General features: G+C 44.1%; 2 protein-coding genes across 2 annotated transcripts; both read right to left on the bottom strand.

Annotated features, from left to right (window-relative positions):
• Positions 1-123: 123 nt before the first annotated feature.
• On the bottom strand, positions 124-13656 carry tmprss15 (transmembrane serine protease 15). Its single transcript, XM_042110507.1, has 25 exons — positions 13536-13656; positions 13067-13200; positions 12903-12970; positions 12551-12699; positions 11779-11859; positions 10908-11027; positions 10145-10253; positions 9802-9911; positions 8969-9109; positions 8380-8529; positions 7645-7750; positions 6964-7111; positions 6625-6766; positions 6373-6462; positions 5816-5941; positions 5332-5472; positions 4898-5008; positions 4534-4675; positions 4351-4446; positions 3707-3756; positions 3290-3539; positions 2736-2917; positions 2185-2280; positions 1686-1825; positions 124-937 (listed from the first exon to the last, which is right to left on the bottom strand). Exons 1-25 carry the CDS (start codon positions 13654-13656, stop codon positions 761-763), a joined length of 3180 nt encoding a protein of 1059 aa, XP_041966441.1. The 3' UTR covers positions 124-760.
• A 1808-nt stretch (positions 13657-15464) lies between these two features.
• On the bottom strand, positions 15465-19582 carry rbm11 (RNA binding motif protein 11). Its single transcript, XM_042110605.1, has 5 exons — positions 19292-19582; positions 18493-18649; positions 17662-17731; positions 16797-16896; positions 15465-16690 (listed from the first exon to the last, which is right to left on the bottom strand). The coding sequence occupies exons 1-5, from the start codon at positions 19382-19384 to the stop codon at positions 16253-16255; spliced, it is 858 nt and encodes a 285-aa protein (XP_041966539.1). The 5' UTR covers positions 19385-19582; the 3' UTR covers positions 15465-16252.
• Between the last annotated feature and the right edge of the window lie 52 nt (positions 19583-19634).

Consider the following 19634-nt stretch of genomic DNA (forward strand, 5'->3'; position numbering starts at 1 on the left):
GTTCAGAACATATTGCTTGTGTTAAATCGTTTTTCATTGATTTATGTGGATTTATTTAACACACATTTACATATGTCACATTTACATTGATCACAGATCTGTTTGCCAATTCGCCTGTTACAAAATAATAATTGAATTACTGTCCCTTTGCATTTACTTGGAATCCTAAATTCTACATATTCAACGTCTAAGTTGAACTTTATAAGCAGTTCATCATCAGATGTGAAGAGCACAGCCTTCAGTTTGCGTGACATACTGTAGGCTCTCCAGTGCAGTGTTGAGTCTGTAGTGTTTCCTCCTTAGTCTTCAGCCTTTACTTGCTGTCTGTTCAGCCTTTTCATGCTTATGCTTTAGTCGCTAATCTACGGCTGTCAGTCCTGAGTCTGGATCTCTCGTCTTTCCATGGCATTGTGGAGTCTGTAGTCTTCAGATTTTATTCTCTACCTCCATTTTATCTAGTGCATTGTTTGCCTCAGTGTGTAGTCTTCACTTCCAGTGCAGTGTGTTAGTCCTTAGTGTTTACACTGTAGTCTTCAGGCTTGGTACCTACCTTCATCCTCCCCATTGTGGTGCTCAGATTGTAGTTCTTGCTCTTCGGTTTGTTCTGATATGAGCTCTTCAAGTGCAGCATTCAGTTTATTAGTCGTTAGTTTAGTCAGTAGTCTCACCTCTTGTTTTACCACCACAGTGAATAGTTTATTATTTCATTAACCTCCAGTGTAGTCTTTGATCTTACTTGTTCAGTCTGTTCACCCATCCCTCATCCCTCCCAGTGGGAGTGCTGACGGCGAGTCTCCACCACCCAGTCAATGAACTCGCTGACGCGGGTGTAGACTGAAGGTCTGTTGGGGCGCGCGCAACCCACCCCAAACGAGGTGGCCCCCACCAGCACCCACCGGCCGTCCTCCTCGCACATCAGAGGACCCCCAGAGTCACCCTGAAAGAGAACACACACTCAGAGAGGAACGCACACATATCCACACACTAACAGCTGTTACAATAACGTAAGTGTATTTAGTAGATACATTTAGTTCCACTTCACAATAAGAAGTAAGAGTCATCATACTTTAGTTACTTATAATAATAATAATACTATATGTATTTCTCAAGGAAGTACTAATTATCTTATTACTAATAACGATTAATTATCTATGCACAGGATCAATAAAAAGTACTGTATTAATCTAATATCTTAATCTCTAATAGATTACTTATGCATTACTTATGTTGTACACAAGAACAGTTAAGGCCAACACCAAGAACGATAACTATAACCATAACGATAAAAGCGTTCACACTGAACAACGATAAACTTGAATTTCCCCTGGGGATCAATAAAGTATCTATCTATCTATACAAAGTCTCTCCTTGAATGTGACGTTAAAATTCGATGGGTTCTGATTGGCTATTAGCTTTTTATCGTTCTGAAAATCGCTCTAAAAAATGATCCCCAACAACATCGTTCTTCATGTCATTATCGTTAATGTGTCGTCATTCATATTAACGAGAATGATATTTATTTATAGTTAGCGTTATCGTTCTTGCTGTGAATAGGCCTTTAAATCATAGCTAGGAATTCTATATTCTGTGTTCTTCATTTATTTCAGCAGCACCATTAATAAAGACCATTGGCTCAAGGCACTTGACAGAACCCAACGGCTTTAGAGGCAGGTGAATGGTGATACCTGGCAGGTGTCCACGCCTCCTTCAAGGAACCCAGCACACACCATCTGGGCCGTGAGGTTGTACTCCGGCAGCAACTCTTGACATTGGGCCCAGCCCACTAGTGGTACCACTGCCTGCTGCAAAACATCAGCCACAGTACCTGAGACAGAACCGAGGAGATGTGTTTATATCACAGACCTAACAGTCTGGTCTTGCAGGCGCAGACGGTGTCCATTTTTTATTTCTTTTGTTTTGGTGTTTTTGTTGTTCCACTGTTTCTTGTACTCTTTGTTGGACGTACAGCATGCATGCGCAGACACACACACACACACACACACACACACACACAGACAGACACAGACACAGAGACACACACACACACACACACACACACACACACACACACACAAACCCACACACACAAACCCAACCATTTATCACCTCAACCAGGTTGTTCATAAACGTGTTATATGAATACATTTGGTTTGACTGGACCTGTCACGTGACTGGTCTGCTCACCTCCTTCCTCCAGCCGCCCCCAGCCAGCAATGACACACTTCCTGCCAGCCTCAAACTGCTGCTTCTTGTGAGGTAGACACACAGGCTGCACATAATCTAGAAGAACCGGATGCACAGCAGTGAGACTTCAGAAACATTTGATAAACTGAATACATCCATAACTATAAACACACACACACACACACACACTCACAGGGTTGAGCGGTGACAACATTTGATATTAAGAATACACGCACGCACACACACACAAACACACAGGGGTTGAGAGGTAAAAACATTTGACACACACACACACAAAGAACACATGGGATTCAGAGATCAATTTTCTGTGTACAAACAAGAACAACCCTGAAAATACATTCACTGCAGGAGAAATAACAGCACAGACACAGCAAGATACTTATGTTTGATTTCCAAACAAAGCACACTGATGACACTTTCGATAAAAAAAAAACATCTGCTAAACAAACAAATGCAAATAAACTACAGGTGTATTGCTGTTTAATGACTTCATTATAAATAAATATGTGAACTGTGTGAGAGGTAAACACCTGTGAAGTTGGCAGGTGTCTTCAGGTGCATGAGTGCGATGTCAGCCTGTTTGGTCCGGCGGTTGTAGTGTTCATTCATGATGACCTGGTCCACCTGGAGGTTCTGTCGGTCCTGGTTGTCCATACCATACTGGGAGTGGAGACCCAGCACAGCAACCCAGTTAGACAGGTGGACATTCTTACTGGAGAGGAGAGGAGGAGACAGAAGGGACTGAAACTGAAACATCTGTTAGAGTTACAGATGGTTGAATCAAAGTGAAAAATAACAAACAACAGAAAAAATGAATTATTAAGTGTCTGTCTATGGGCCAACAAAAACTGTATTTATACAGGTTATTAAGTGTCTATGCGCCAGCTCAAGGTAAGTGAAAAGTGCTTCAGGGTTGCTGAAAGACAAAGAAGAGATTAAGAATGTGTACCCCCGCCCCCCCCCCCCCACACACACAGACACGTACACACACATACACACACACACACACACACACACACACACACACACACACACACACACACACACATACACACATACACACACACACACACACAACCCTTACCCAAAAACACAGTGTGCAGCCGTAAGCAGCCACTCGTTGTCAATCAGCGACGCTCCGCACACGTGACGACCCAGCCAGCTCAGCGACACCACCCAAGGCCACGCCCCCTTCACAGCATCTTCCCCACCCACCACCCTATTATTCTTCTTTTCCGTCCTCTCCTCTATCTGTTCTTTCTCTTTCTCTCTCTTCTCTCCATCATCCCAGGGAACAGATCTGGTTTTGTTGGAGATCTTACGTACGCCACAAGCTGAAATCATTTAGGCCAATTTCAGTGTTTGTTTTTTGTTATAGATCTTTTCCGACAACAGACTTCAACACAACTTAAAATGTTCTGCACTGCTGGCAGAATTAGGATGGAAATAAATCTGTGTGAGTGATGTGTGTATGGAGACCTGAGAAATGTCTTGTACTCACGTTGGTTATTGCAGCTCAAAGCCACAACCACATTCTCTGGGCATGCATCTCTGCAATAGTAAAACAAAGGGTTTATTCTGACCTACAGATTAAACAGATTAAAATCCATTATGTTTCATCAGCAAAACTATTGTGAATCAACTCAAAAGCCTGGTGTAAATAGCCATTTTTGAATGAACAGTCTTTCAAAACCACAAAATATAAATATATGGTATATAGATGGATATGTATAAAACTGTATGTTTATAACAAACATTTTAAATAAGTGTGTTGAAATAAATCCTTCTGTTTTTCCTCTAAGTGTTTTCAAAGTGCTTGTTTGATAACCCCAGTGAAATGCTCATGAAGGTTGCTCTGGTAGCGCATGATGTGCCATAAACAAGAGCCTTTACATATTCCAAGTACAACATACGGTACGTTTTCTACGGCCGCTGTGGGAAGTCCCCTACCTACAGCACATGGAATAAAACACCTTTCCTGTGTATGTCTGAAAAAAACCTATTTCAGGTGCATCCTTGAGAGATCTATTCCTTCTTCAGCTTTAAGCAGACAGATGTAAACCATTGTTTATGTTTATACATTATGTGTATAGTTCTTAGCAGACGCTTTTGTCCAAAGTGACATCACATCCTGTGTTGACTCACCTGGACTCCAGGTGTGGACTACCATCAGGCCTCAGCAAAATAGAGATAAACGGAGAGTCCTCCTCTCTGGCTAACACAGAGATGGCTTCTCCTGACCTGCCACACACACAATGTCTCTCACTCACACAAAGATATCAATATCATATTCCATTTCAAGTCACACACACACACACACATTCTTACCTGTAGCCCAAGTAGCGGCAGAAGTACTGAGACAGATCTGATGTCCAGTTCTGAGCACATGCAGTGTAACGGCTGGTATTCACTTGAACCTGCAGTCTGGCCTCACCTGTACTGTTCACAGAGCTCACCGGCAGCAGGTGAACTAGACGGATCACAGAACAACACAGCACATATCAATACAGAAACAAATACAGACCTACAGTAGACGTACACAAATGTAAAACCACCACACAGATAGACATACCATACCACTTAACAAACATATACATGTACATAAACAAACACAAACACAAACACATGCACATATGCAACCAACATACCAACACACACACACACACACACACACACTCACACGGACACTCACCACACTGGGTTTCGTCAGAGGCATCAGGACAGTCCCGCACACCATTACACACACTGCTGCTAGAGACACACTCCCCAGAGCCACACTGGAATTGACCAGATGGACATGGCTCTGTAAAACACAAGAGCAGAAACTGATTATCTGCCAGGCAGACTGATCCTCGCATTTGATCGGTCAGTGTACATTATGTCATGCCTACTAAATTGGGTAATTGCTTTGAGATTTCAATGTCAGTAACAAGAGTGTATATATTTGCTGAACACACAAATAGTCTACATAAAGGCAGTAGAAAATTCACTAAAAACTTTTCAGACAAAGAGTGTAATTGACTGGGCAGATTTCAAATCATCCCATCTTTGAACGATGTGAAAGTGACATTTGGTCCCTTGGTGAATAAACAAGTCAGTAAAAATGATCAGCGCTTTCTGTCTCACCTGGCTGGCCCAGTCGGATGCCAGAGGTGAAGTTGGCACAGAAACCTCTGTCATTTCCCGAGCTGTCCGTGAACAGCATCACAGTGATCTGACTGGTGGTTGAGAAGACATCCGGGAAACTACGTTCCCCAGTGAAGACACCTGTGGGAGAAGGGAAAGATCATCTCAAAAACATGCTAATTAAGAGAACGTATAGAAAATAAACACAACTCACACACACATACACACACACACACACTGGGTACACACATATACACACACAGATTGCTACACCCACATATAAATGAAGAGTTTGGTTCCAAAACGCTATATCTCTGTTTTTAAAAACATTAAAAAATCCTGCTATTTAATTGTGTAGTAATATCTACCATTGGTGATATATAAATAAATTGCAGTTGTGTTGCTTGATTGAGTAAAGATAATTCAAATACCAATACCCAAATAACCGCACGAGAGAGAGAGAGAGAGAGAGAGAGCTCCTTACCCAGCAGTAGAGACGTAGGCCCTGGGCCATCTCTGACCTCCATGATATCATAACCCGACTCGAGGGCGAAATCCTGGAAGTGCAGCTGGATGTTCCGTCCTTCTTGTGCATGCAGGTTCCAAACACCTGAGGTAGACAGAACAGAGAACGCGTCACGTCATGTGTGTCCCACTAATCATGAGTGTATGTGAGAGAGAGTGAGCAAGCTTACAGAAGGCCCTGTTTCCATGACTGCGAGTGTCTAGTAACATGTGTGTGGCTCGTGGTTTAACAGCACAAGCGGTAGCGTTGCCATCTGACAATCGCTTGGCCTGGGTTCGATCCCCGAACCTGCCGTTGTGAGTCTGTGTCGCTCTGTATCTGCTAAATACCACTCACCTTATTGTACTTTACATCCATCTCCTGGTAGCATACCACACCAGACTGACAAAGTATTGAATAACAGGAGGCTTACAGTAAGTGCTAATATGAGACGTCTGGTTAGCTCATACTTTAACAGCACGTCCTCGTGGGTAAGGTGGAGAAGCGATAGTGGAACAGAAGGCTTCAGTACTCACAGGAGGCCTTGTTCCCGTAGCCATGTGGGTAGTTCGGAGAACAGAATGTAGAGTTGGGCTCCCACAGGTCAAAGGGGCCCCCACAGTCGGCTGTAAAACACACAAACACACACACACACACACACACACACAGGCTACAGTCACAAAGCCATGAAGGATTCTGTAAAGCATGTAAGGCATGTTGTGGGATGTGTTGCTTACAGTGAGAGAGAGATAGAGAGAGGGGGAGAGAGAGAGAGAGATTTAACCTACGTGGTATTGGTGGTGGAGTAGTTGGGGTCGGCACTGGAGTGGGCTCAGGTGGACCTCCTTCACATACTCCGTTGCTCAGGTTGATGTCATCCAAAGCTATGTCATTTCCTCTGCTTGTTCTTTTCTGGGCCTCAAAGACTACCTGGCAACCAAACAGAAGATTCCAATCAAATGTCACATTCATGTGCTGGTTAAAAAACTATAACTCTGTGTATAATATTACCCATAGCAGGTGAATGTGTTTTCATTTGACAATTTGATAATGTGTGTGTGTGTGTGTGTGTGTGTGTGTGTGTGTGTTTCTTTGTTTGTTTGTGTCTGTCTGTGGCCTCTGCTTACTGTGATGTTTGAGGTGACTTTGAGGCTGATCTGGCCATAGTTCCAGTGGTCTCCATAATTGTCCTCCTTGTGGAAGAGCACATAGGAAGTAGAACCGTTCTTCACCCGAATACTCAGACTGCTCACTTCCTGTCCGTACATGTGGTACCTGCAGACATACAGCATCAACACGTCAAGAAGTTTGACACACACCAATTGGCACACACATGCACAAACAAAACCAAACCCATAGAAAAACATATATCAATGCAAACACACAAATACAACACTCACAGACATGCATAAATAGAAACTATAAACACATACGCAAACGCATATATGTGCACCCATACCCATACTGTACATATATCAATGCAAACACAAAAACACAACACTCACAGACATGCATAAATAGAAACTACACATACGCAAACGCATATATGTGCACCTATACCCATACATATACATAGATCCCCTCCACACAAACACACACACACACACACACACACACACACACACACACACACACACACACACACACACACACACACACACACACACACACACACACACACACACACACACACACACACACACACACACACACACACACACACACACACACACACACACACACACACACACACACACACACACACACACACACACACACACACACACACACACACGTTCTGCACTGACCAGAAGCTAAGACAAAGAGGCTCTTTGGAGTGTGCAAGAGGAAGACTGTGCAGTCTGAAGCTCCTCTGCCAGTTACCAAAACCTGCTGGGGTCACCACGTAGAAGCCTGCCATTAAAACATAAGAGTTGAGAGTTCATCCACTATCTCTGACTTATGAAACCTTAATTCAAGTCAATACAGGGTTATACAGGGCCTTCCCCTTTTTAAATGGGCCTAAAAGCCATTGCAAAGCACACATTTGAGTTTAAAGAAGATATTGGTCTGAAAGACATTATAATACACATTGCAATTTGAATTAGTATAAGTATATAAGTATATATACTCTTGATCCCGCGAGGGAAATTTGGTCTCTTTTTTTTTTTATCCTAATCCGTGAATTAGTGAAACACACTCAGCACTCAGTGAACACACAGTGAGGTGAAGCACACACTAATCCCGGCGCAGTGAGCTGCCTGCAACAACAGCGGCGTTCGGGGAGCAGTGAGGGGTCAGCCGTGCCTACTGGTCGGGGTTCGAACCGGCAACCCTCCGGTTACAAGTCCGAAGCGCTAACCAGTAGGCCACGGCTGCCCCCATTTATTATAAAGATAATGTCATTGTCTACAAGCCTATAAACACAAGAATTGACTGCTTTATTGTCAATTCCATATCTTGCCTCCTATCACCAGCTTGTCACATCTGCGCTCTTTAAGCCATCTTTCAGCTGTACAAAGAACAGAGACAGCTGGCCTCACCTGACACGTTCCCCAGGGTGTGGTCCGTGCTGGGGCCGGTGGAGGGGGGAAAGGTGGGCCCTTGGACCCGGATCCAGTCCCCATCATCCTCAGGCTCCTGCCTCCAGAAACACATGCCATCCTCGAAAGAGCAATGCACCTTCTGCTCGTCTGAGCATTGTCACCATAGAGTAGACACAGGAGAGGGGACATTGTGACAGAGGACTCCACACTGGCCTTGACCACTTGACTACACATGCACATGTCAGTTAAAGATCACGGGTCCCATACCTCAGGGACCACACATATCGCCACCTATCTGTGTACAGTACAGCAAGTTGCTTGGACAAAAAAAAAATCTGCAACATGAATTAATATAATGCAAATGGTTTTATAAGATGAAATAATTAAATCTTTTATTCCATCTTAACTTATTTGGCTTAGATGTGGCCCTGGTCTCACCCTGATATGGCGCAATACAGACACAGTAGCCAAAGCAAAACATGGCAAGATCCACTCTGGACGCATCTCAGGCATGTCATAATTCCTATGCTTCTGTTCAGTCCCTAGAGGTGCTCTAATCCTATGATGCACCATGATGAGAACTCACTGGAGAGAGTGCTGAGGTCCTGGGCTCTGAAGGTGGCGTTGAACCCGGGGAGGGTGTTGGCGTAGTCCGTGGAGAAGACCACAGTGGCCTTGTCAGACATCAGCCACAGGGTCCCTGGAGGGTTGGAACCTGACAGAGAGTCTGAGACACACAAGGACATTCACTAAGTGGGTTTACATGGACACTTCTAATCCAATTAGAATCAGAATAAAAATGACACATATACACACATTGATCGGAATAAAACTACCGATCCTGCTAACCCTAGGATTTTAATCGGAATGAAAGGAGTGGTGTATTCCGTTCAGATTTCCAACTAAACAGCCCTGAATATGTACATGTACAATCAATTGGCAGCAATCAAAGATATAAGTAAGTATATAGTATAAGTATATATACTCTTTTGATCCCGTGAGGGAAATTTGGTCTCTGCATTTAACCCAATCCGTGAATTAGTGAAACACAGCACATAGTGAGGTGAAGCACACACTAATCCCGGCGCAGTGAGCTGCCTGCAACCACAGTGGCGCTCGGGGAGCAGTGAGGGGTTAGGTGCCTTGCTCAAGGGCACTTCAGCTGTGGCCCACTGGTCGGGGCTCGAACCAGCAACCCTCCGGTTACAAGTCCAGAGTGCTAACCAGTGGGCCACAGCTGCCTCTCAATATATGCACGCGTCTGTGCAATAAACGATTGTTCTATGCAATGTGCAGCCTTTTATCTTTTTCTGATTACTTCTAAGTTTGGCCCAGCACTCTTGAAAACAAAAAAGAGGCCGAGTGTGGCCTGCTCCTAGCCCATGTCATGTATTTGAAGATAATTTGGGCTCCACTCACATGTTAAGATTTTCTTTGGTCCGATTCCCTCATACAGGGTCAGAACATCAGTGTCCTGCTCAGTGTGAAATGACTGGAAGTCCACCTTTATGGACAGTCCCTCCTGCACCCTACACAAGCAGACACAGAAGCAGCACTGTAAGCGTTCACATGGAGGGACACATGCATTCGTGATGGACAGGAGTATGGAGGGTGGAAAGTGGACGATGGACATGGATGATGGATGACGACAACTATTCTTATGATGAGTAATGACAGACAAGGAGAGATAAGTGACAATAATTGTGTGTGGGTTCGTGCGATAAGTGTGTGTGTGTGTGTGTGTGTGTGTGTGCCGTTATACCGTATGATCCAGCGACACACTCTCTCGTTCTCGTACGGCAGAGGGAAGTTCTCTGACTGGAACGATCCTGCTGGACCCTGCAGGACAAACTGCCCATCACAGGCTGTCGCTATGGAAACAAGAAAGCATCTATGGTGATATGACCAACTTTGAGAAACTCGGAGAGAACATAGACCTCTAAAACAAGCAAACGTAACTGTGAGAACAACTCCACATCAACACAAGAGCACAGACAGAACACTAAAAACAGAACACGGAGAACATATAGAGAACAGAGAAATACTACGGAGCACAGAGAGGCTCGAGAACCCAGTCTACGTAGGATATACCACATAAGAGAGCAGAGAACAAAGAACATATGACATAGCGGGAGCATCACATGAATACAGAAAGTCTCTAGAGAGTAGGACAGAAAACAATTCAAACAGAACAGCCAGACAGTGTGGAGATCACCAGCGAACACAGACTGAACAGAGTGAAGACATAGCAGACAGAGAGCGAACAGGACAGGGGGGGGTCCAGCAGAGGGAAGACATAGCAGACAGAGAGCGGACAGGACAGGGGGGGTCCAGAGGGAGGCGCGGATGCTCCAGCAATATAGGCATGCTCACTCAAACACTTTATAAAGTATTTTGGGTGTGAGTTAAAAATGTCAGTCTTGAAGTGGAGGAAACCGCACTCTCTTGTGCATTATACTTTTAAAAGGATTTATTGCACCATGCCCTTGACTACAAATGTGTTTCGGCAAGGCGCGGATGCTCACCACAGAGCTTGTCGTCCTCATCGGCTCCGTCAGGACAGTCCTTCACCCCATCACACCACTGGGGCAGCGCCACACAGGTCTTACCATCCCCACACATCCGCTCACCCTCAGGACATGGAACTGAAGACACACACACACACACACACACACACACACACACACACACACACACACACACACACACACACACACACACACACACACACACAGAGAGCGAGCGAGATTAGACTTATTCAATAGGAAACTCAGAGAGAGAGATGTTTATACATTGTATGCTGTATCTGTCTTCTTTTCCTTGTGATACTACTGTGTTATTTGTAACACTAGCTTTGGCAACACTGTACCAAACAGTCATGCTAATAAAGCCCCTTTGAATTTGAATTTGAGAGAAAGAAAGAAAGAGAGAGAGAGAGAGAAAGAAAGAGAGAGAGATTAGACTTATTCAATAGGACACTCAGAGAGAGAGAGAGAGAGAGAAAAAGAGAGAGATTAGACTTATTCAATAGGAAACTCAGAGAAAGAGAGAGAGAATGAGAGAGAGAGATTAGACTTATTCAACAGAAGATACTGAGAGTAATGTCACTAAGAGAGATTCTCTGTGTATAGGATGCATTGGTTAGAATGATAGAGGTGATTGTAGGTTTAGAAAACTGGACACACACACACACACACACACACACACACACACACACACACACACACACACACACACACACACGTCAATGTTACAGGGAAACAGTACACTATGATGACGAACAATAGAAATGGAGGACTCTGGACTGATTCAAGATTGATCTTAACTGACTTTTGACATGCACCAAGACATACAGTACAGCTGCTATTATGAGAACTCTTAATATGAGGACCATACCTGGACTAGTGGTCAAAGATGTGCTGGTGGTGACGGTGCTGCTGGTGTTTGGGGTGATTGATGACTGTGTGGTGCTGGTCCCTACAGTCGTAGAAGTTGGTCTGGATGTAGTAAGATCCGGTTTCTCTGCATGGCAACCAAAACACTATACATTGCATTGTATGCAACAGATTTTGTATACAAATAGGCGTGGTGGAACAGCAGTAATGTCACCGACTGACAATCGGTCGAAGCAGGTCGAATCCCGCCATTGCAGTCCGTGTCGCTTTTGGTAAAAGTGTCTGCTAAATATCAGTCAACTTCATGTTTTAACTTTAGATTTGAACATTAAAAGGTCAAATAAGTCTCTATCTATCTATCTATCTATCCCCCATTGGGGGCAGCCGTGGCCTACTGGTTAGTGGTTCGGACTTTGCCGGTTCGAACCCCGACCAGTAGGCACGGCTGAAGTGCCCTTGAGCAAGGCACCTCACCCCTCACTGCTCCCCGAGCGCCGCTGTTGTTGCAGGCAGCTCACTGCGCCGGGATTAGTGTGTGCTTCACCTCACTGTGTGTTCACTGTGTGCTGAGTGTGTTTCACTAATTCACGGATTGGGATAAATGCAGAGACCAAATTTCCCTCACGGGATCAAAAGAGTATATATACTATACTTATCTATCTATCTATCTATCTATCTATCTATCTATCTATCTATCAGAAAACTAGAAGAACGGGAGCCTGGGTAGATCTCTCAGTAGAGGAAACAGACGTGGTGGTGGGGCACTGTCCTACCTGAGATGGTCACAGAGTCGGGGTCCACAACCAGCCCCCCCAGGTTAACCCCCCCACTCTGCAGGCTCTTCACCAGCTGCTCCTGGGCCTCTATGGACCCCACCATTCCCCGCAGAAAGAGGGCAAAGGTCACCACCACACTGCCCTGCCTGAGGGGCACAAGAGAAGGGAAGGCAACACAGAGGAGAGTCTACCTTCATCCTTTCCCAGTTGATTTCTACTGTATAGGCACCAGTCAATCCTGGGGATCGATATACAGAAATGTACACCAAGTTGTATTGCTAATCAATCAGTAACTCTTAATCCATACCTTATCTGATCAGTCAAGATTTAGGAGTCTCATTTATCTCACCTGAAGCTCTGAATGTCACATCCCATGTAATGATCTTTGAGGGAGCTTTGACTGTAGGCCTCGGATATCTGAAAAATGAGAAATGAGAAATGGCACTTTGCAGCTGACGATCTACTTTCCCATGAAGAAAACCCATAACCCCCCCGCCCCCCCCCCCCCCTTACCAGCCTTTCGGTGTCATAAGCCAGAGCTTTGAACTGTGCACTACTGCTGTCAAGGAGCTCCGGGGTAAAATCCACACCTTTGGAGATGGTTAGACTCCCGCTCATCTCTGACTGCACTGAACCATCCGTGAGTGCTGTGAGACATAAATCCCTCGGTCACCCCCATGAGCACTTTTCCAACTTCTCCATCAGCTTTCAGGCCTATAGTAAGACTAAAGACTCAAGAGAACCCTCTGCTCTGCAGGTGATAGATGGTATAGGTACCAAATTGCTTATCATAAACAAACAAAATAAAAGAATTCAAGCTTAAATTAAGCAAGAAATTGCCTTAAAACGGGGTAATTAATGTAAAAATAAACAAAGCATTGAAGTATTACTGGAAGAGAACGAGAGAGGGGTGAGTCACGGAGAAAAGCTTTTCACAGAAGGAAAAGAGAGTGAGTGAATTTGTGTGTGTGTGTGTTCTAACCTTCAGGACTGAGGGCCAGCCAGGTCACCACGGCGAGGGCCACACACACCACAAGCAGAAGCACCACCACCACAGACAGCAGCGCCTCCAGCGAGGAGAAACGATCCCTCCATTTTGACATGATTCTCTCACACACACACACACACACACACTCTTCTGTCAAGATCACGGACACTCTCCTCTTAGTTGAGGGTCCTCAAACACACTCCTCTCTCTTCTTCAGGTCCACACACATATATATAAACCCTGCTCGTTTCTTTGAAAGTCCACGGTTGTACTCTTTTCCTCTTCCAGGTCTTCACACACACACACACAAACACACTCAAGCTAGTCTGTCCTGTGGATCTTGACACATTCCGTTGCTCATTGAATGTTCTAGTGCTCAAGTCACTCCCGTTTCACCTGCTCTAAAGGACGTTATTAAAGGCAGGTACTACAGCAGGTGTGAGTTTAATCTAAACTGATATAGCCTTAATCTCACATTTATGATATTAGTTATAAATGCCTCTTAATCAGTCAGAATGACCTCAGCTATAACTGCCTGTGTGTCTTTCAATTGGTGGTGTCCCTTTACTCCCTTGGCATTCTTTTGAATGAAATACAAACCGAATCCCGTGTTGAGCTCATTTCTGTGAAAGAGGTAGAGGGGCACTGCACATGTGCTATTTATCTGGTCTCACACACACACACACACACACACACACACACACACAGCAGTAAAGTTTATGAAGCAGTAAACAGGCAGTTATTAGGGATTATCTCTCATGCATGTTAATGGTAACACACCCAGAACCAGATTGGGTGGCTGAAGAATAGTACTCTTCTATTGCATTGTTTTTGTTTCTCTTGCATTTGTTGTGTGTCTCTCACACTCATAAAGTACACGCTGTCTAGTAGATTTTGGACAGTAACTGCTTATGTGTATGATCATTTCAACCCTCCTCACCCAGGGAAATCTGCTTGTGCCTCTAAATAAAAAGGTTACCATAGAAACACAGAGGGCTTCCCTTGAGTGCTTATGGGAATTCCCTGCAGTTTCATCATTTTTAATCAAGATTGAATTACAGTCAAAAATAAATGATTTACTGAGTTTTAAGGCTTTACTACAGAACACTGTAGTTCCATATCAGTGGTCAGAGTCCAACTGCTTTCCAAAATAGATTAGATGTAATGAAATTGTCATTAGTCACACTAACTGACAGAATTATCAAAAGTCTATCAACCATATTGCATAGTCATTTGAATCAACATTTTAAATGTGACTTAAATATACTGAGAACAAGGTGAAATGGGCTACAATTGACGAAAATAAATACAATGCACTTCCAATGTATTTTTTTCTATAAATATAAATATTATCTGGTCCAATAACCAAAGAACACTTAAAAATATGTACACTGTTAGAAGAAAGACTAGAAAGGGTATTGGCTTGGCTTCACGGTTACGCAAGAGTCTTAGCCAAGTACACTTGTTTCAGATACACTCTGTTTAGGAGCAGAAGGCGGGTGAAAGGCAAAACATCACACATCAAATGCACATACATAGCCAAACACAGCATTAAACCATTTAGCAGCTACAAATTAGCAGCATTGGGGCAGCCGTGGCCTACTGGTTAGCACTTCGGACTTGTAACCAGAGGGTTGCCGGTTCGAACCCAGACCAGTAGGCACGGCTGAAGTGCCCTTGAGCAAGGCACCGAACCCCTCACTGCTCCCCGAGTGCCACTGTTGTTGCAGACAGCTCACTGCACCGGGATTAGTGTGTGCTTCACCTCACTGTGTGCTGAGTGTGTTTCACTAATTCACGGATTGGGTTTAATGCAGAGACCAAATTTCCCTCACAGGATCAAAAGAGTATATATACTTATACATTTACTTATGAGAACACTCAACAACTGTTTCCTCATTGACATCCACTTGGACTGGTGACCACAAAGAGTTTAATCTGTATGTGCATTTATTTTAAGGCAATGTGCAGATTAGGCTGTAAACAACACAAAAGTTGAATATAAATGGATAAACAACTGACATTCAAAAAGTACAATAGTACAAATATATGAAATTAATCATATGAACAATATCATAAAGGTCAACATCAACCCAGAAATCAACTGCAGTTGAAAACTGGATTACGAATGAAAGGCTAAAGCACAAACGGCTGAATTCAATCGTTTCACAGAAAGCAGACTGTAGTATTAATCAGGCCCTCTAGAGTGGGAACGGCGCACCCTAGAGCTGCTCATGGCCTTGTCTTTGAGTCTGCTTACAAATAATTGTAAATATAAATATTGTTTCTGACCCTCACCAGAAGGGCGTATTAGATATACATATTCAAAAGAAATGAATTCCAAACAAAAACAAAAGTCAGGTAACATTTAAAGGACACCATATTCTCAAAAGAACGTTATTATGTCGCTCTTTCTCTCCTCCATCACACATCACATTAGATAAAGTGCTGAGTCACTGTGTGAAAGGAAGTCTTTCAGATGACGCAGAGCAGCCCATAACTGGCTACACATTGAGCATAGGACACCCGGCATGATATGGAAAGAGCTAAGGATCCCAGGTTTGTGTCTGTCTATCTTTGCACATGGTCATCTATATACATGAGTGTGTGTCTGTGTGTGTGTCAGTATATGTATATATGTGTGGCACAGTATGTATACTATATATTTGTGTGTGTGTGTGTGTGTGTGTGTGTGAGAGAGAGAGAGAGACTCATGTATTGGTATTGTGTCTGCTCTGATGCCGGTGTTTCCTACTTCTCATCCTCTTGTGTTTGCGCCGTTTGACTTCCTTCTCTCTCTCCACCTCCTGAGCCTTTGGATTTAGAGGCACTGGGAGCCTCTCCCTACCCCTCTCTCTTTCCTGAACGGACACTGGAGGTTTCTCTCTGTCTCTCTCCCTTTCCTGAACGGACACTGGAGGTTTCTCTCTGTCTCTCTCTCTTTCCATCTCTCGCTCCTTTGGGGGCGGCGGTGCCTCCTCCCTTTCCTGTGCAGGGGGTGCTGGCGGGGGCAGAGGAGTTAGAGGTGGCGTCCAGAAAGGCCCACGCCAGGGCGGCAGAGGGGAAGTAGAACTGAAGAGTCCAGCGAAGGGGTTGGGGGCAACTTGGTGTGGGAGAGGGGTTAGCTGACAGGGAGTCCAGTTACAGACCTGGAAAACACACACACACACACACACACAATGATAAATGCACAGACTTTAAAAACATACACATACCATTTAATTTAATGTTCCTATTTGTTAGTGAGTGGCCTACTGCATTTCCCCTGGTGATCTGGTCTTGAGATCTGCAGTCGCCATGGGGAGTAAAGCCACTGAAGTTAAAGATGGGAGAATCCTGGGGATACACTCCTCTCCTGCCAGGGTCACACACACACACACACACACACACACAATATGACAAGGTAAAATGTTGAACATGCGCCCTCTAGTGTTTATTTTTTGCCTGATCATTTGCTTGAGCAGGCAGATAACAAACCAGGAAACCACTGTTATAGAGTACACACAGGCAGGCAGACAGAATGACAGATAGCAGATAGAAGGCATACTAGAGCAGGGGTTCTCAAACCTTTTGGTTCCAAGCACCTCCTGTGGGGGAGAACACTCTCCGAGTACCCACTCATAATTGTAACAATTAAGCATGCCATTTGTATTCTCTGAAGATGTGCCCTGCTTCATTATCCCTTGCTTTCTGACTTGGTCTTTTGACAACTTTAGATTTTGCATAACTTGATGATCTGGACTGACTCAAAACATTTCTCCACTTTCATCAGCTAGCTATCTGGCAAATGAGCCAAGCTAAGCAGCAGTAGGAATGCTTCTTTGTGACCTGTCACCTGAGTAAAGTGATATGTGATAGTGAAGTGATGGAGAAGTTAAAATTTAATGTTAATGTGGGTGTGAGCAAATAGACACAATTTGCTTGTTTTACTAGTGAAAAGTAGAAAAGGGTCATCATCTCTGTAGATACACATTTAAAAAAAAAATGATAAACCACAACTTTATAATTTAAAGCAAATTCTCTTGTTGTCCCCGGGCCCCAGTTTGAGAACCACTGTATTAAACCACAGCCAAAGACGTTCTAGGCAGACATGAGGCCATGCAGAAGAGACAGATCCCACCTGACTATGTTAGGTCCTCTATCCTCAGAGCCCGGAGATCCAAAGCTACCCCAGGGGTCCTGTGAGCTTCCTGGAAAGAAAAGAAGAGGGACAACAGCAAAAATACATTTATCCAGCTGTGCAGCGCTGTATTCTTAGACATTTTACTGAAAAGTTCATTCAGAAACACCTGCGCTGAAAAACATCTTTCAAGATTTTTTCCAGGTATCCAGCCCACAGTCTTTAAGAAGTCCAACTTTTTTTAAGGAAGGTATCAATTCATCTGAAAAAGAGCTTTATCAACATCATGAAAATGCAATACACAACCAATGGTGTGCCCCCTCCTGTGTGGACAACCAATGGTATGCCCCCTCCTGTGTGGACAATATGATGGAGGACAGAGGAGGGTTGCAGTCTGATGCTGAACCAGAGACTTTCTAATGAAGAGACACAGCACTTTAAAAATCCTCCATAGAAATGCATGGGGTTAGTTTGTAACGCCAATATGGCAGTTGTCTTCACATATCCCAGCCCTTCTGCGGCAAAACGTCGACATGTGAATACATTAAGCCAATTATGCGGTGTGTTGTGAATACATTGAGCCAATCATGTGCGCACACGCATTTCTGCCGAAATAGATGCCCGATAAGTGCCCAAAAAGCGTTGCAATATGGACGCAGAGTGGAGGGACTTGTCTAAAAGGACTTTGGCTGAACCTACACCCAGAGTTGTTCATGTCACCATTTGTAGATTTCAGAGGGTGAATCAAACTAGACTTCTGACAAACAGCAGCCTTAATGTCCCTCAGTTGATCAAGAGAGAAGGTATGTGCTGTGCTGTGCTGTGGCTCACCTGTGCTGAAGTTCAGTTTGAGGGGCCTCCCGTACAGAGAGATCCCGTTGAGGAGGGCGATGGCGTAAGGCACAGCCTCAGCATGCTTGTACAGCACGAAACCAAACGGCCTTCGCCGGCCTTCAACGACCATCGTCACCTTCCTCACCGGACCAGCCTAGAGGACGCAAGGAATATGGTGAATCAGTCAGCCCATATATTCATGGTTTTTACCACACAGACCTAATAAGTAGGGAAAGGGGTTAGCTCACCATAATAACTTCATTCAAATTTAGATTACACACGTCACACCAATGCTGCCTCCAGCTTAATTAAGGAGGAGAGGGTGTCATGTCAGTTGCATTGGTCTAGGCTATTATTCAAAACCATACTAATAACCTAAGAGAATATCTTGTTTGGAAGAAAGAGGTTGTAATCTGGATTAGGTAGGTGATGAAAAGCCTTTTGATGATGCTGGTTATGAACTATGAACTGTGGAAAATAAGCATGCTAACTTTAAATCATTACATTTGCTTCAAATCGGTCAAAAAGTTGCTCCGTAGTTGACACATTGTAACATCCACAAACTAATGACAACACTTTAGAACAGGCCACAATTGTAACAACCAAAAAGCAGTTCCTCACCTAACGAAATTGGTACAAATCGAACAGGTCTCCCCTGTCCTAAACGCCATAAAACTTAACATTGAGCTTTTCATTGTATACAACTATAAATGTCATTACCAAGCTAGCCTACTCGTAGGTTAAATGACTCTCCGGCAATGTGGCAGCACGAGTTTGAAGATGGAGGGTTACCTACCTGCAGAAAAAGCTCGTACAGAATCTCCTCCTTTACCAGAGGATCCAAATTTCCGACGAAAACAGTTTTGTTGGCATCGCCTGGCATCGCCATGCAGGATGTCAGAAATCGAAAAATGAACACCGTGTGAAAATACTCTCAGATTTGGTGAGCGCTGCTGACTGTGCAAGTGATGCCATTGATTGTCGTAAAAAGAATTGGGGATGTTGCGACGGTGGCGTAGTACTATTGCATCGCCAGAGGGCGCCGACTGAAAATATTTGATGAGGTCTCTTTAGGTTGCCAGATTCTCCAATAAGCTTTAGAACATTTAATTAGTGTCGTCACTTTAATTGCATGTAGA

The sequence above is a fragment of the Alosa sapidissima genome, chromosome 11 (genome assembly GCF_018492685.1).
Source record: "Alosa sapidissima isolate fAloSap1 chromosome 11, fAloSap1.pri, whole genome shotgun sequence".
Taxonomy (NCBI): Eukaryota; Metazoa; Chordata; class Actinopteri; order Clupeiformes; family Clupeidae; genus Alosa; species Alosa sapidissima.

Excerpts from the sequence above, each read along its gene's own strand:
- tmprss15 (XM_042110507.1), bottom strand. The coding sequence starts at position 13,656 with ATGTCAAAATGGAGGGATCGTTTCTCCTCGCTGGAGGCGCTGCTGTCT. Across the intron at positions 3,540-3,706 it reads TTTGAGCTGCAATAACCAAC|CTTGTGGCGTACGTAAGATC; the intron begins GTGAGTACAAGA and ends AAATGATTTCAG. Across the intron at positions 938-1,685 it reads GAGGCGTGGACACCTGCCAG|GGTGACTCTGGGGGTCCTCT; the intron begins GTATCACCATTC and ends GTTCTCTTTCAG.
- rbm11 (XM_042110605.1), bottom strand. The coding sequence starts at position 19,384 with ATGGCGATGCCAGGCGATGCCAACAAAACTGTTTTCGTCGGAAATTTG. Across the intron at positions 17,732-18,492 it reads CAAACTGAACTTCAGCACAG|GAAGCTCACAGGACCCCTGG; the intron begins GTGAGCCACAGC and ends TTTTCTTTCCAG. Across the intron at positions 16,897-17,661 it reads AGAGGACCTAACATAGTCAG|GAGAGGAGTGTATCCCCAGG; the intron begins GTGGGATCTGTC and ends TGACCCTGGCAG.